This window comes from Hirundo rustica, chromosome 15 (genome assembly GCF_015227805.2).
Source record: "Hirundo rustica isolate bHirRus1 chromosome 15, bHirRus1.pri.v3, whole genome shotgun sequence".
Classification (NCBI taxonomy): Eukaryota; Metazoa; Chordata; class Aves; order Passeriformes; family Hirundinidae; genus Hirundo; species Hirundo rustica.
Window position 1 is genome coordinate 2,950,828 of NC_053464.1, and position 16,503 is coordinate 2,967,330.

The window sequence follows — 16,503 nt, forward strand, 5'->3', positions numbered from 1 at the left end:
CTTTCCCTTTGTGGTGGTGTGGCTGCTTGGTGTTTGTTAGAAGATTGTCAGGTGCCCTCTGAAGACCTCCCCTTGCAGCACACAGGGCAGCTGGAGCTTTTCCCAGAGCTGCAGGCTCTCAGCAGCAGCTTCGCTTGCCCACGCAAACTGGGAGCTTTAGCTGACTGGGGGAGCTGCTCCATGACAGCTTCTTCGGGGTCCCCTCAGCGAGTCTGGCCCTGCAGCTGCAACAGGGATGGCAGAGAAGAGCAAAAAAACCACGTCTGACCTAAAAATCAGATCAGCATCACTGTAGGCCCTGTCTCAACCAGCTCCAGCACCTGAGCATCAAGGTGAGCTACTGCAATCAGAAAAAAGGCTGCCCAGAAGGGGCTAAACCCAATTCTTTCATGGGATGGGGACAAGAGTGTTTAAAATCTTGAGTTTTTTTATTGTATGTGAACCTTAAAGGGGGGGTGGAGGTGGCGGGGTGTGTCCCTGTCACCCACCCAGTGTGACTGCAGTGGGTGCAGGTCCTGCCCTGCATCCTGGAGGTTTTTCCTCTCTGTACCTCAAGTCAGGCTGCTGCACCAGTGCTTTCTCTGTGTGGGGGTTCACACAGTGCTAAGTTCTGAACTGGCTTCAAAATCAGCTGGGAAGATGAACAAAACCCATTCTTGTTCTCCAAGCTGGACATTAGAGATCAGTAGAGGCTGGAAGTGGTCTCTACTCCAAGGAAAGGTGTTGGCTCAGGTCACTCAGAACCCTGTCTGTGGAGGTGTGGATGGCCCACAGCTTCTCTGGGGCCCTGTTCCAGTGTTTGACCACCCTCATGGGGAAAATTTTTTTCCATAGAGCTAATGAGAACTTCCTGTTTTCCAGCTGGGGGCTCATTGCCTCTCATCCTGTCTGACAGCAGCCTGGCTCCGTCTTCTCTATCCCCTCCCCTGAGGCAGTTGCAGACAACAGTAAGATCCTCTCTTTACATCCTTCTCTCCCAGCTCCCATCCTCTGTCTGCTCTGCTGTCACCCAATTTTTTGACTGTTTCCCTGCAGCAACCAAGCATTGGCCTCAGCTGGGGCTGAAGTGATGGGAGCAGCCCACAGCTGTGACTCTTCTCTCACCCACCCTAACTGAGCCTGGATCCTTGGCAATGGAGAAAGTGGCTTTCAGTGTCCAAAACCAGCCTCATTCTGGCTGGGAGGTCCATGCCAGTCTCCTGTAAATAAAGCTCCACCTTGCCCCATTTGTTTTGACCAAGTAAATTTATTGTTAAAAACCCCCCAATGCCCCCTATCTGCCATGATGCAGCTCGCGGCCATTGTACAGAGCACAGCTCAAGTCCTGGTCCCTGGGACACTTGCAAGACTTGTCAGCTGCCAGGGGAGTGTCCCCTTGCTGCCATCTCTCTCTCCACTTTCTTGTCTACAACACTCACAAATCTGTTTCCTCGTAAATAAAACCTGAGCGGTTTCTGTGCCCACTCTCCCGTGTTGCCAATGCCAATCCTGGTGGTGGTCACCACGTCCTGCTCCCCCGGCGGGTCCTGCCCAGGCACCATCCAGATGGCATCATCCTGACTCAGGTCCCTTTGGTCAAAAGCCTTGTCGATGCCAAACGCCTGGCAGAGCTTGGAGGGCCCATTGCAGAGCTGCCAGTCCTTGAGCAGCCTGGCGGGTGCTTTCCTGGAGGCCCTGCGCAGCTCCCTCATGGCATCCAAGCCCTGCAGAGGTTCCAAGGAACGCAGCAGCACCGCAGCCCCCTCTCCTGTGCAGAACAAGAGCTGGCTGTTATTTGGGAATGCCTCACCTTTCAGCCCACTGCTAGCAGCACTTCAGCTCTGAGCCTGTGGCTCAGCCCGATGGAGGAGGAATGGCCTGCTGCACCCGACCACGGGGCCTGTCCTTTGCTCCAAGGGCACTCCCTTCCCTCCTCCAAATCTCCAGTGTCCTGGAGCTCTGTGCCCTTCATTCTGCAGTGCTGACTTGCTCTTCTTGCTAAGTCTGGCTGCTGCTCCAAGGCTTGCCAGAGGGCAAGAGCTTTTTCTTATGTCAGCACAATGTTCAGGAATAAATAGACATCTGGTTCAGTTTTGGCAGAGGTATCCAAAGCTGCTCCCAAACCCAGTGGATTTCTAATAAACTCTGATTACAAGAGCTCCAGCTAACAAAGGCGAGGAGGAATGAGAGTGGATGCTGCCAGCAGAAAGAGGCAGCTTGCAGAGTGAGGCTGGACAAAGAGAAACCTGGGAAGGAGCTGCAGGCACTGGGAGCAGACACTGCTGAGGGAGCCTAGGCTGGTACCAATCCAAACTCCCTTTGGAGGTGAAACAGGCCTTGGGTCACTGCACAGCTCCAATAGAGTGTGATTGGACACATGGGGCAGGGAAGCTCTCCCAAGGCAGGGAGCTGGAGCAGGACAGGGCTGCACAGTCTGGCTGTGGGATGCACAGCCCGGGGAGCAGCTTAGCAGAGAGGATCTTTCTATGACAAAAACCAGAACATTCTTAAATGTGATCTGCCACCCTCAGAAGCCTTAGGTCTCCTGCCCTCCCAGCTGTTGCAGCCAGGTGACAGTAAAGCAAAGACACAGCTCAGAGCAGACATTCCCTGTCTGACAAAGAAACGCTTCCCAGGTATTTTCCAGTGGCCAGCAGAGAGGTCTTCTCCTGCCCCTGAGTGGGAGAGGAGAGCACTGGCACAGGTCCTGTGTGCAGCCCCACACAGGTCCCCTTGTGCTGGCCACCCACGGCTTTCCTCCTGCCAGCATCTGCACCGTGCTGCTCCCCAAGAATCCCCTTTCCCTCTCCAGCCTCAAACAGCTGGAGCCACGCTCATGCCCAGCAAAGGCTTTTTTTGTAGGCACTGGCAGGTCCCTAAGGACTTGTGATTTCCCAAAATAGAATCCTTCTCATGCTTTGTACAAATCCCACACTAAATTACCCCTCTGGGCTCCCAGTGAGGTCCTGGCTCCTGGCTCTGAGGTGTGCCTGCTGCCCTGAACCATCTCGGAGCCCCTGCTGCCCCCACTACAGCTCGGTGAAGTCAACAGCCTGAATTCCAACAGCTGTCAGCAATCTGTTCCCAGGCACTCCCTTCTCCAAGGAGGGGGATTGATACTAATCTGGCAGCCAAAGCCACTTCCCTGGCCTAACAGGGATTTAGAGCTCAAAGGTCATTTTAGATTTTTAAGAACATGTTCCATGTCCTAATTCTGCTTTTTGTCGATGCACAAAGAAACATCCTTCTCATCATGTTGCTGCCTCCCTAGCCAGGAACAACTGTGGGATTCTGAGCAATCACTAATTACACTACATGCTTTCATCCATCTGAAATGCAAGTGGAAACTGTGGTCACACTTGAATGGAACTGAGTTCCTTGGGAGTTCTCATGAAGAGAGATGAGCACTTGGAAAACTGCAGGTGTTCCCTGAGCAGCACGGAGCCCAGCCAGGGGGAACTGGGCATTTCTGTCTCTGGCTGCTCTTTCTGCATGTCCAGCTGAAAGTTTCCAGGTTCTTTCTAGCTGTGTGCAAGACACACCCCACTCTGCCCAGAAAGCAGCCTTGGAAAGACGTGGAGGGTGGAGACAGCAAGCAGGACAAGAGTGCAGGGATGCCATGATGAGCTACTGCCTTCTTCCCTTCACACCTCTAAGTCCTCCTGAGCAAACTTCCACATTAGAAATTTAATTCTAATTCCCGAAGAATAGCTGAACCCTTTTGACTCAACTCCAGAGCACTTCAGCCTGGCTTCTTCCCCCTCCCAGCTTGCAGCAGTTCACTCTCAAGGGTCACCTGGGTTCAGCATCTGCCCAATGTGCACACACCAGCAGCAGCAGGGCCAGCTGGGGATGCTGAGTATTTATCTCCCCTGCTAAGAGTCACTTCATATAATGAGCAGCATTCAGGGCTAAAAGCTGGCATCTACCAACACTGCAGAGGCCAATTCTCTCCCTGAGCAGCCAGGAATCGAAACGTGGCCCTGGAGTCCCACACCCCCACAGCACAGCTTCCTGCTCCTTCCCACAAACAGCTCCAGCTCCCAAGCTTGGGAACAGCTCTTGGCCACTGGAGAGAATTTTCTTCTCCATTCATCCACCTGACTCAGTGCTCCCCAATACTTCCTTCAAAATCCTAGTCTAGGAGCTGAAAGTTAGGGAGAAGTCCCTGCAGTGTGACCCTGGGCTGAGCATCACCAGGCTCTCAATTTTACAAGCTATTCTTTCAGACCTGGCAGCAAAATAAAGATCTAGGCAAATTCCAGAGAAACAGATCACAGCTAAGTCAAAGAGAAGCATGACTGGCATTTATCCTCTTCCTAAGGTGAGGGAACCCCACATCTGTCTAGGGAAAGCCCTTAGTACTGAGATTATTGTGCTGCTCAGGATGTACTGTAGGATTCATGCACACTAAAGGACTTTGGCTGTATTTTTTCTATAAGCTCTTCTCTACCACCCGAGATTTCTCCAAATGTAGTGATGCCATGGCTTCAGGCAGTTGCAGTATTTCACTCAGTGATGGGAAGACTTCTCACAGTAAAATTCCCCAGGACGTAGCTTTATCTCAGCGATGTGCACAAAGACTTCCCCTTCCTCACTGACAAACACTGGAGCCCCCCCTTCATCTCATTATGGCTTTATGAACACAGGACTGTGGGTGACACACTCTGCCCATCCCTAAGTGATACTGGAGCCTGAACCCCAGCATAAACCAACACACAGAGAATGTTTATTCCACCTGCAGTCAGAGGCTGTGAGGTTGTGTATCAAAACAAGCGATGCCTAAAGGGTCAGAGCTCCACTGCTTCAGAGGATGCACTTGTCTCTTGGAGCTGCTTGCCTTCAGAGTGTGGTCTGTGCTATGAAGAAGAACCAAGCTATGCCACAAGAGATGGTTTTGGTGGGTTTTTTTTTTTGCCAGGATTTTTTTGTGTTTTTTCACAGTCAGAGTCAAAATAAAGTTTCCAAGATCTATCCCATATCCAGAGAATGAAGTGTTTTTGCCTTCTACCCATGTGCCACCACGAAGATGACTCCCTCAATCCTTCTCTCAGACTAAACAACAGCACAATCAAACAACTTCTCCCTCGAACTGGGGTGTGATTCCTCCCAAATTCTTTCCTTCAACACTCCTGCATGTGGGCAAATACACAGAAGGAGCAGCTCCTGTTCTGGAGCTGCACCAGCGATGCACAACGTGCACAGCCATGGTATTGACTGCAGTGCTCTGACAAAGCTGGCAGTGACAGCTCTGCCTGGTGTCACTCACGTGTGACAGGGTGATGGGGAGGGTGTTTGTAACAAAAAATCCAGTGAATTCCATCACCACAGGGAGCCCTGTAACTGCTTTGCTACAAGACTAAACACAAGTATATAAGGAAAAATTTCCCAAAGTGTGTATTTCAAAGAAATCTTTCTCAAATTCAAAGGCTAAACATATTTTTCTTTTTTTAATAAGTTGTATTATTCTTAATATTTCAAACACCAAGAATCCCATCCTGACAAATGGACCATGTGCTTTCATTATCTGAACAGCTTTGGCAGAGCCAATATAATGAAGTTCACGTGTGCTCACACCCCAGACTCCAGACCCCCATCTGAAAGTTAGGCTCTTCCGCCACTGTAACCTGGCACTGTTTTTGTGCTTGGCTTCTGTCCAAGGGCCAAAACCTGAGCATTAATGGCCACAGTAACATTTGCTTTCCACTTAGGAATACACAAGCTTTTTAACCTTTACCACTGAAATAGTGAAAAAGAACGTAAATTGGGCTTGAGATTTTTTCCTAACAGTGAGTAGTTACCTGGGAAACACTTGCTGCCATTTCAAGGTGTCTAATTAAACAACAGCTTCACTGCAAGGCAAATACTGTCATTCTTACAGGAAAGGGAAAAAAGGAAGTTTTCAGTAACACTTGCTTGTTAAATCTTTAAATATGGAAGGACAGTTTCAGTAAATTCCAGAATAATTTATTTAGAGCTTGATTGTTTTTTCTTGAGAATAATAAAAGAAGATTGAAGATTTTGTAACAATCTGGGTATTTTGATTTGCGTGGGTTTTACTGGCTTTTAGATACAGCTAGAGAGCTCAAATGCTCCTACTGACTCCTTGCTTAAGCTTAGGACATCTCAGACTTTTTGTTTTCCCCAACATTTCATTCAGCCTCTGAAGACAAAGGTAGGAGACAGAGGAGTTTCCTGCCATGGCAACAGACACAAAGATTTAGGCTGTCATTAATGACTCCCAATTTTTCTCTACATCACCACTTTTGAGGAACAAGGGTCACTGCATCACATGACTGAGGCAGCAGCCCAGGTCATCAAAACTGAAAGCTCCATCCTATCGAGATTCTCCCTCACTTCTCAATCTTTGTGTGCCTGAACAGCTCTCACAGCTGTCTCTGTCAGCCCCGTCCTGCAGGCATTCCACCTCTTTCAGCCTCAACTTACCTTGGCTGGAAACATTCATGCAGAAATAAATCCCGTAGATCTGATACACGTACAGAGTTCCTGGTTTCATGAACATTGCTGCGTTCCGTTGTGTTTGCTTCCCACCTTTCGAGTGGGAAGCTTCATCTTCCCCACCCAGATAAGCTTCTGTTTCAACAATCCTGCCCCAGAGCTCTCTGCCATCAGGAAGTTTGCGAACTAAAATCTGAAAGAGAGGTCAGAGTGCATCAGTTACCAGCCCTCAGTACAAAATAACCACAGCAAGAGCTGTGGGAACAGAGAAGTTGGAAAGAAAGGACCTGATGGTACTAAATCCTCTCCAGTCAGCAGTCTGTAAGCTAACACTAACTTTTTCAGCTTCCACTGCTCAGGCCACAGCCCAGTACAAGGAGTTCCCACCTGTCACTCACCTCACAAAATGCCTGGAGTGTCTAGATGAAGCAGTACTAAAAATAATCAATTTATCATCCTACATATACTAAAGCCCATGCAGTTGCTTTTGTGATTATTTTCTGTATTCTCCACTCCAATCCATCAGACTTAAGGCAAAAACCACCACTGATATCAACCTTGAAGCATCATGAATATATAATCTTGAGATCAGAAGAAATATGACAGTGGCACAATTAAATAACTGCTATGATTAGACAGTTTCTCTCCCTAGAGATATTTCAAACAAGTCCCAGTCCCAAATCACAGAGATAATCAGCTCTAGAGAGAGCATCAATGCTATTTCAGTATTTTCTGCACCACAGAGAAGGGCAGTGTGGGAGAGCTGGGAACTGGCTTCAGGCAGGCAACAACAGATCTTTGTTATTACAGTGTGTTCTTGCTGCTGGTACCTCCTTAAATAAAACAAAGCAGATGCAGGGGAAACAAAACATGACAGTCAAAAGATTCTCTTTAAAAATAAAACAACCACTAAACTTTGTACAAAGGAATTTGTGGTTTGACCTGATTCCTAAACTTCGTGCTTTGCTTAATGTGTATGAAATACTGCAGCAGGGTCTTGTCTGGGAACCGGCTATCAGTTTAATTATAACACTTTAATTATGCAGCCATTCAAAAATGACCCTCAGAAAACAAAGCTTAATTCCTAACAGATGTTTGTGCTGGATTGCTAATGCAGATATTGATTTGATCCATAATGGATGCCCCAGGAGTTGGTTTCCAAAGCTGCAGCTCCAGTACACCACAGCTTCCCTACCTCCCTTGTTGAAAATAATCTGTTTATTACTTTTTATGAAAAAAAAAGCACTGGTGTTCAGCAAGTGCCTGGGAACACCCCAAAAACAGACTCATGTGGCCACATTTCTCCCTCAGTATGATGACATACAATGGTTAGGTTACGGGTTAAAAAGGATCCAGGCATTTCCCTGTCTTCAGACACCAAATATTCTTTGTTGAATAAAAAAGTTTAAAAGTGGTGATAATTCCCAACACCTCACAGTAAGCCATTTCATAAAGGTTCTTTTTCTCATTGAGGATGTATCCTGATGTTACGGCAGTTCCCTCTGAAAGGCCGTTTACGGCATGTTTCTTTTTTGTTTCCAAGAACTCAGGTATCATGAAGGTAAGCAAGATTAAAATACCAGATGCATCCAAAATTTGGTAGAATGAAGGTAATGAAGGAAACACTAAATTACCTTTATGAGACAACAGGCTGAGTCATGGGAGACTGGGGGTTATGCTTAAAAGAAAATGTAAAGTTAAGATAGAAATCATGTGGTTTGTAATATTAGGCCTAAATAGGAAAAATACAGAATTAGGACTCAAAAATCATCTGCCCGGAGTAACTGAATGCAGAAGGGTGATGGAGCCATTAAGTCAAAAATGTATCAGCAATGGCAGACTTCAGGCATCCTCAGATAGACCAGGACATGTGCAGTGTTTTCTTAGACACCATCAAATGTTGTGCAGAGCGAGGAACTGGGAACCTCATGAGAAAAAATTCAGTTCTCAGATCTGGAGCAAAACCACAAAGTCTTTTCCAAAGACTTATTCCTGAAAAACAACTTAGTATCATGACTGTGAAAGATAAAGTTCAGTGTCTTTTCACAAGCATGAAAGTCCAAAAATAATCTCGCAGAGTCCTGCCTACCAGCGAAAAGAGGAAACTACGTAAAGTGAGGGAGCTTGTTGGGAAGAACTTTGGAGGCAGCCAAAGGTTAAGGCCTGAAAGCCTCTAGCAGGATGTCTGCAAAGATAGCAACACATGTGGAGTATCACAAAGAGGTGAAGGCAGACCAGAAAGAAACCCAGCAGGGCTAAAAAGCAGAGCAAAGGCGTCACTTACAAGCAAGATATCCTTAGAAAATAAAAAAAAGGCTGGATGCAGATAAACAGGCCAAAACCAACAGTTTGTGGAACAAATTCCTGAAGTTATCTAAAGCCATGAGAACCCAGACTGCTCACCCTGCAGACAATAAAGGTATAAAAAAGACTCAGAGGAGATAAGGCCAGAGCAGTGAAACTGAACACACATTTTACAGTTGAGTTTAGAAGGTCCCAGACTTTTTATAGGGAACATGCTGAGGGAACTCCCTCCCCTGGAAACAGCCAGAGAGTTTTCTGAAGGACTCACTAAGCAGAAGAGTGAATCTTCACCACTCTGACTTCCAAAGGCTTTCATCAAGGTCCAAACGTTCCCCAAAGTTTGTGCAATGGGCTAAGGGAGAAGTCTTTGGATGAACTTGGAAACTCAGAAACAAAAGATAGGAATAGCAATATTTGGAGTGAAGAGAGCTTAACTGTGGGACTGTGCAATCCTTAGCACAAGACAGTAAAATGGAGGGAAAGAAGATGCTGCTGACTGCAGAGCATTGCTTTCCACTGGGCCAAGCAAGAAACAAAAACAAGTAAAGCAATTGCTGAAAGGAAAATGATGGGCCTGAAACAGCCTTCAAACCACAAACAGCTAAGCACATTTTAGTAAAGAGAAAAAAAGGGAGGAAAACTCCACCAAAAAAACCCCAATTAAAAATGTGACAGACTAAACCTGAAAAATTACTCCTCTGACTTCATCTAGAATAGATTCAGCTACTGGTCTTTAAATTCCACTGCACTTAGCAAGAGAAGGAATGAGAACTGTATTCCTAAAATAGCCAAGGCTGGAGTCAAATGGCAAAAAAAGAATTTCATCCTTTTACACTGTTATTAGCCAGCACATGCTCCAGTACAAGAATTTCAGTGCTCGTATCTTACCTGTCCCAGAAAGGACTTGGCCAGACTAACACAGGGCTGGTTGAAAAAATCTTCTTGTAGCTGAGAAGAATTTTTTTTCTCTATCACAAAATATTTGCTGCTCTTTGGAGAAGGATCTGCTCCAGGTGTAGTGTTCAGCTGCTCCACGGCATCGATCTGAGGGAAGCTGGTGCTGTTTTGAAGAGCACTTAATTGAGTCAACAGCTTTCTTTTTCTTGGCATAGTTCTAGAAAATGGATGTAAGTATAATTGGGATTATAAAGATTATTTAAAAGCAATTAATTTCCACAGACTTCTGTTTTTACGCGTCTCTCCACAACAATGAACCTGAAAGCTATGACTACACGGACAACCTATGCAAACTGCAGCAGGTGACAGATTTAGCTGTGTTGGCACCAGGCTGGGCAAATATTGGGTTTATATGATGAGCAAACAGAAAACAGCAGTTTGAGTATTCATCTTTTAAAGACTGCAGATAAAAGCAACTGTGCTCCACTAAGCAATGAAAATAAGTTTCCTCATTAGGTTAGAAAATTCAGAAAGTGAAAGCAAAGATGAACCAGTAGTATGGACATTTTACCTAAAGCTAACATAATCTTTTCAGCAGACAGAAAAAACAGAAAACACTTCAAAAATTGTGCTGCCTCAGAAAGCCCACAGAAGTTGTGTATCAATCATTTTCAAAGGTAATGTAACTGGATCAGAATCTAAACCTCCACAGGAAATTTAGAGATGCTCTATTCACAGTCACAAACTCATTCATCGTGCTGTGGAAGTGTTTGTGTTAGAATCTCCCAAAAATGATTCAACTCACCAGAAAGATTCAACCTACTGTTCCAGCCAACAGCAGGGACCTCAGGCAACTACATCACGTGCAGCTGTTCTTCTGGTTCATCACCACTTTCCGATGTGAGCTCCAAAAAGCTCACGGGTGTTCCGTTCTCAGTGCTGCAGTCCTTATACCTGTTGAATAGGTACAACCATTTATTCACTGGATAAAGTGCTTTGAAACAGGCCAAGAGATTCTGGAGATCCGATGGAGCTGTGATACCAAGAGTGCACCGTTAGATCAAACTCCAGAATAATCTGCAGCTTTCTGTTGGTCCAGAAAAAGCCCATCTCCGAGATGGGCAGTGCTGGAGATGCTCTTTAGCCTTTGTTATTCACAGGAATTCACTTTTCCTATACTGAATACACAGAAAGCTGAAACACAACTTTAAAAATGCCCCCATTTGCACTAAATTTGGAAAGTGTCAGCTTCAAAAAAAAGGACATTTACACGGGAATGCAAAGACACCAGTTCTAAACTGAACCACATATAGATGTAAGGGTCCAACGTCATACAGATTTAGAAATGGAGAAAGAATCCTGCACACAGCTGAACCTGCAGGCAAGTATATACATAAGTAATTAGCTGTTGCCACTCATTTTTCACCAGATCCTCAGCATTTAAAAACTACTACAAAAAATTTCAACATCAAAACCAATCTTTATCTTGGTCTGATGATTCTCACAATGAAGTTCCACCAGCAGCAGTTTCTTTTCACTACAGTGAAACAAATTCAGCATTGCTACAATCTGAATCACCAGTGCCAATTCCCCAACAGTTTCATGTTTCACTTCAGAAGAATCCAGACACAAACATATAAAAATAGGCAGGAAAAAAAATCCAATCACATTGGCATGATTGGCAGAGAGGTAGGATGGTTTCATTTTTTTCTGAACACATAATTATTGCAATAATTCCATGGTATCAGAGTCTTGCCATAGAACCACCAGCTCCATGCCAGGTACTCTGCTCTGAAATGTGGCTTTTAGCTGGTGGGAATTCTTAAAAAATTTGTCAGAACTCACCAGCCTGCCTCAGACAAAACTGTCTGGTGGCCTGGGGAAATGAGTCCTGTCTAGGAGAAAGTGCTGCAGGAAGGAAGGGCCTGAGGAGGAACACGTCACCATTTCAGGCTGACCCTCTGAAACACTCAGTCAAGGCAGTACTTCCCACTGAAGACAATACCTCCAGACCTCTCTGACAGTAATAACTGGAACTTCCAGCTCATCAGCCACACATAAAGACATGCTGCAAACATGACTGACTCGAGTGGAGCATTAACTCATTTGGTAATTTGTGCTCTTATGGAATGCGACATCAGAAACAGGATCTGAGCTGCCTGGCACCTACTGCACTTCCAATTAAATCAATCCTAAAAGCTGCAAGTGCTCTTATTGACATGTTATAGCAGCAGCCTCAGGGCACTTGTAACTCCACTGCTATGGGCTGATCCTTGACACATCTCAGCATCTTCAATAGAAACAGCAGAAGGAAATTGCCAGGAGAAATGGGTCATGTATAGAAATAGGAGTGCAGAGCGAGGGGCTGCAACACCAGCTTAGAAACCTGGAAAAATACCCCCACATTCTGCCCCCTGTTTGTTCATAGCAAGATCTGAAACACAAACCTCTATGCCTCAAAGCTATCTACACTTTCTGGATAGGGTGTTGCTTCTAAATACAAATCTCTTCTAGCCCCTCAAAAAAATCAATCTGTAGAAGGCAACACATACCATGGATCCAAGTCCTGTGTATCTGGGAAGCAGGAGGCTCAATCTCTTCTGTAAGTCTACATACAAATTTGGCAGCTCTTCATTTCTATCTACAGCTTCTTGCTCATATAATAAACAAATTCTACTCCTGGGCCCCAAATAACGAGCTGTGGGTTTAATCACTTTTTACTAATCCTGTTGTAACCAAATTAACTACAAGTTGTTACGCACATCTGGGAAACACATACCAAAAAAAAAAATAAAGCATGGAAGTCAGAAAAAGAAGATCAAGAGCTGAATCCGTCAGCACAAGTGTCTGGAGCATTCAGGGCTGCTGGGCTAATCTCAGACAAGTGATTCAGGAGGCTGCAAGCCAGAATTGCAGAGACACTGCAAATCTGTGTAAAACCCAGCTCAGCAGCAGATACACCCTGCAGTCAAGGCACAAGAGAGCCTACAGGGGATTCTTTAATCCTTCTAACAGGACTGCATTTGCAGGCATTTCCTTAGGTGTTTAACGAGTTTTCATGAAAGAAGGAAAAAGAAAAAAAAATCCCACCAGCAATTTACATGTACTTTTGGCCTCCAGGTCCAGATACCTTCAAAACCTTCCTCAGGTACATCAACTTTTCTGACAGAATACTGAAGAAGAGTACACGAAAACAGTGCCTATTCTGGAGAGACAATTCCTCACAGCAATTCCCAGCTGTACAGATTGTAAGTGGGAACACATGCTAGGTCAGTGCTGGGTCAGAGCAAAGGATACTTCTCCCTGCATCCTGCTCTCCAGCCCAGGTCAAGAGCAGGAGCCTGGAGAACAGAATAAACATCCAGGGCTCCTCCACACATCTCCCATTGCTCTGGACTGGAAACTTCTGACCCAGGCACAGTCTTCCCAGAACCTCTGTGACAGTAGCCAAAGAGAGACTTTACCAAGGAAGAAAACTTTACAGAGTTAGTTATTACTGCTCCAAAAACTCACTCATTTTGTGTGGGGCCATTGCCCTGCTCCCCACCCATATGATCAGTTTACACCTGCACTTCACCACCGTCAGCCCTCTTCTTTACCACTTTAATAAGGCAAAGCCAGCTGGAAACACTGATTTTCCATGTCATCTACATACCCTCCCTGCAGCATCCCAACAGTGACCTCCAGCCACCAGGAGATTTGCCCATTTACTCACATCCTCTTTCCTATCTTTGCAATAACTGTGTATTTGTGACAGGGAAACTCCCTTATTATGTCCAGGGCTGCTCAGGTAAATGGCTTGTTTAAAACCTTCCTGAAATTTGAGTACAGACTCTGAACCAGACCTCAACACGCTTATTTAGACCTGCAGAAAATTCCAGCATTTTTAAGGCATGACTTTTAAGCCACATTGATCTTCTCCCCTAGATACTTAGGCAACTGTCCAGTCAATCCTACCTTGCTACATTTTCTATTAATTCACTTGTTGGTGGTCAAACTTCCAGGTCTGCAGTCCTTGGTTTTCCCCTAGAACCCTCTTTAAAAATTAGTGACACATTTGCTGCTGAAACCATCCCTAGCAACACTGTCCTTGGGGGCTGCATCTGGTTTGGTAGTTTATTCCTGCCTGCTTCTGCCAGTTTGGCAACTTACTCCTGCCTGTTATTCCTGTATTTTTGTTCCATAACCTCTTAAACAGACATTTAAAGGCAGATCATTCAGTGAGTTCTCAGCATGAATGATGTCTCTCTGCCTTTCCTGTCTAGTCTATCCTATTAGTAACCAGAAGTTAAGTTAATGATGTATAGTTTTCTGGACAACAGTGTGAGAAGCAGGAAAAAAAAAAACAAACCACAACCTTGAAAAAAGAGTGCAGGCATGAGCTAACATAACCACAGAGCAAATTTCTCCAAAGACAGATTCTGACAGCACGTGCAATCCTAATATCTCGAAACCATGCCAAAAAGGGACGCTTTTATTCACCTAAGGGCTGGGGATCTCATTTCCTTGCAACTCAAGTCCTCGCTCCTACTCCTTACCGGGCATCCTGAGCTTTTTTGGGATGAAACTTAACTCATCCTTCTATAAAGAACAAAGACGGTAACAACGAGCAATGACGAAAACCAAACCAAAACAAAAAAGCCTTCGTAGCAGAATTACGCTCCGTTTTGGCTGAGGACACTGGTGATTTGGAGCGGAAACCAGGGCCCCAGCGGGGGCGTGCCCGGTAGTGCTGGGCAAGGCCGGCCGGGCCCGTTCGGGCGCCGCCAGCGCCGTGGCCGAGCCCCAGGAATCTGAGCTCCCTCCTCCGCCCGCCCCGGCCATTCCCGGCCGTTCCCGGTCATTCCCGGTCGCTCCCGGTCGCTCCCGGCCGTTCCCGGGCTCCCCCTCACGCACCTGCCGGGCCGGTTCCCGCCGCGGGCGGGGCGCGCGCAGCCCCTGCCGCGGCCCCGCGGAAGCCCCGCGGCTGCCGTGAGGGGCGGGCCCGGGCGGTGGGAGGGGCGCGGCCGTGAGGGGAAGAGCCGCCGGTGGCGAGGGGTTCGCGGCGGTCCCGGTTTACAGATTCTTATTCCTCAGTGGTGTCTCGTCGTGGGTGTTGTTTTCTGGAGCACAGACCTTCTGTAAAACAGCGTTTGAACTCTCGCTGGTTTTCAGCATCCACTCCTCGGTCTTTCATGTTAATCGTTAATTCGTCAATACAAAGGCTGAGAGAATCGGGGGTGTTCAGCCTGGGTTAGAGAAGGCACGCAGAGACCTTATAGAACCCCTTCCAGTGGCTAAAAGGCCTTCAAGAGAGCTGGAGAGAGACTTTGGATAAGGGCCTGGAGTGACAGGACAACGGGAATGCTTCAAACTGACAGAGGGGATGTTGGGAAGGAATTGGGAAGGAATTCTTCCCTGTGAGGGTGCTGAGGCCCTGGCACAGGGTGCCCAGAGAAGCTGTACCTGCCCCATCCCTGGAAGTGTCCAATGCCAGGCTGGACAGGATCTGGGATAATGAGAGATGTTCTGTGCCCATTTCAGGGGGTGGAACTGAGTGATCTTTAAGGTTCCTTTCCCCCAAATTATTTTGTGATTCTACTCCAAAGAGGTCATGAAAACATACTTCAATGGACATGCATGGTCACAAGCTGGCTTTATAGAGAGCTACATTAATTACTCCCTCAGTTCCCCAAATGACAAGTATCTGGCCTGCAGAAAAAATTCTTGGCTTCAGCTTTTATCCAGATGGAGCATATGAACAAAAAGGGGTCAGAATACGATTTTCCCTCACAACATTCTGGGGGCATGCAGTTGGGGATGTTGATTCATGAACAAGTGTATGCGCAAGGGATATGAGGGAAAGTCTGATGAATCCAAGTGGATTTATTCCCATTTGTGTGATAAAATACTCATACCAGGATAGCACCAGCTTGGACCCAGTGATGCAGAGAATAGGCATTTACTGTTTACCTCTTTTTGAATTTGGAAGGGAGAAGGATAAATTACTGACTATAATTTTAGGGAATATTTGGCAGCTTTGGAGGTGCAGCCACAAGTATGGGTAGCTAAAGGTTCTTATGGAGGCAGAAATAGGGACCAGTTCATTTGAGCATGGAGACATGCTCAAATGTGAGTAGGGCAGATGAAAAAAACTCTGACATTCCTGTAAACCATGAACAGAGCCCAGAATTTCCAAATATTACTATTCCAGTTTAATAAGAAGGTGTAAAACAATACCCAAACAAACCATGAATGGAGAAAACACAGAGTCTGTTACACAATATTAATTCTTTTTTTTTGACCATGAAAAAACAGCTGATATACTTTGGAACCCAAAGCAGCTTCAAGAGTGCCCTGAAAAGCCCTTAAATCATTGTAAAGCATGATAGCACTGCCACTGTAATGGTGTAAAAAAAAAAACGGGAGGGGGGGGAGGAAACGTGGATAAATCTTAAAGGTATTGATACTGGAGATCTCTGTATGATGCTTTTAAAAATAAAATAGATAAAAATAAGCTCACAAGAGTGAGGAATCCCTGGAGGGATGTTACCTCCTGGCTGCACAGATGTGTTTAGCTCCAGTCTGAAACAAGCCGTTTGTGTATTAGCAAAGACAACAATCATTTTAAAATGATTAACAATGTTGACTGAGTGTCTTTGAAAGAGCATCTCGGACTTCCTGACTTGCATGGTTCACATCCCAGCTTTAATGTGGTATTAATATAGAAGAGGAAGACCAAAAAAGTGCCTGAAAAGGAAGATAACCAAACATCAGACTGATCTTTCAGTGAATTATGAAACTTAAAGGAGAAACTGAGCAAGAATGAGAGCTGTGGGAAGGATTTCCTGGGGTCAGACTAGTTCATCTCTGCAGACTTTTCCC

General features: G+C 45.9%; 1 protein-coding gene across 3 annotated transcripts; it reads right to left on the bottom strand.

Annotated features, from left to right (window-relative positions):
• Positions 1–1,226: 1,226 nt before the first annotated feature.
• MPG (N-methylpurine DNA glycosylase) lies at positions 1,227–14,599 on the bottom strand. 3 transcript variants are annotated; one of them, XM_040078855.2, is made up of 5 exons: positions 14,536–14,599; positions 10,445–10,593; positions 9,631–9,856; positions 6,427–6,631; positions 1,227–1,747 (listed from the first exon to the last, which is right to left on the bottom strand). In XM_040078855.2, exons 3-5 carry the CDS (start codon positions 9,850–9,852, stop codon positions 1,353–1,355), a joined length of 822 nt encoding a protein of 273 aa, XP_039934789.1. In that variant the 5' UTR covers positions 9,853–9,856; positions 10,445–10,593; positions 14,536–14,599; the 3' UTR covers positions 1,227–1,352. The 3 variants fall into 3 exon arrangements, with proteins under 3 accessions (XP_039934789.1, XP_039934790.1, XP_039934791.1); XM_040078856.2 differs by lacking the exon at positions 14,536–14,599 and adding an exon at positions 14,178–14,316; XM_040078857.2 differs by lacking the exon at positions 14,536–14,599 and adding an exon at positions 12,192–12,331.
• Between the last annotated feature and the right edge of the window lie 1,904 nt (positions 14,600–16,503).

What these genes read in the sequence shown, in the direction of transcription:
- MPG (XM_040078855.2), bottom strand. Translation starts at nt 9,852, where the DNA reads ATGCCAAGAAAAAGAAAGCTGTTGACTCAATTAAGTGCTCTTCAAAAC. An exon ending in CCAAGTCCTTTCTGGGACAG is followed by an intron (nt 6,632 to 9,630) that starts GTAAGATACGAG and finishes CCTCTCTTTCAG; the next exon opens with ATTTTAGTTCGCAAACTTCC. An exon ending in CATGAATGTTTCCAGCCAAG is followed by an intron (nt 1,748 to 6,426) that starts GTAAGTTGAGGC and finishes TGTTCTGCACAG; the next exon opens with GAGAGGGGGCTGCGGTGCTG.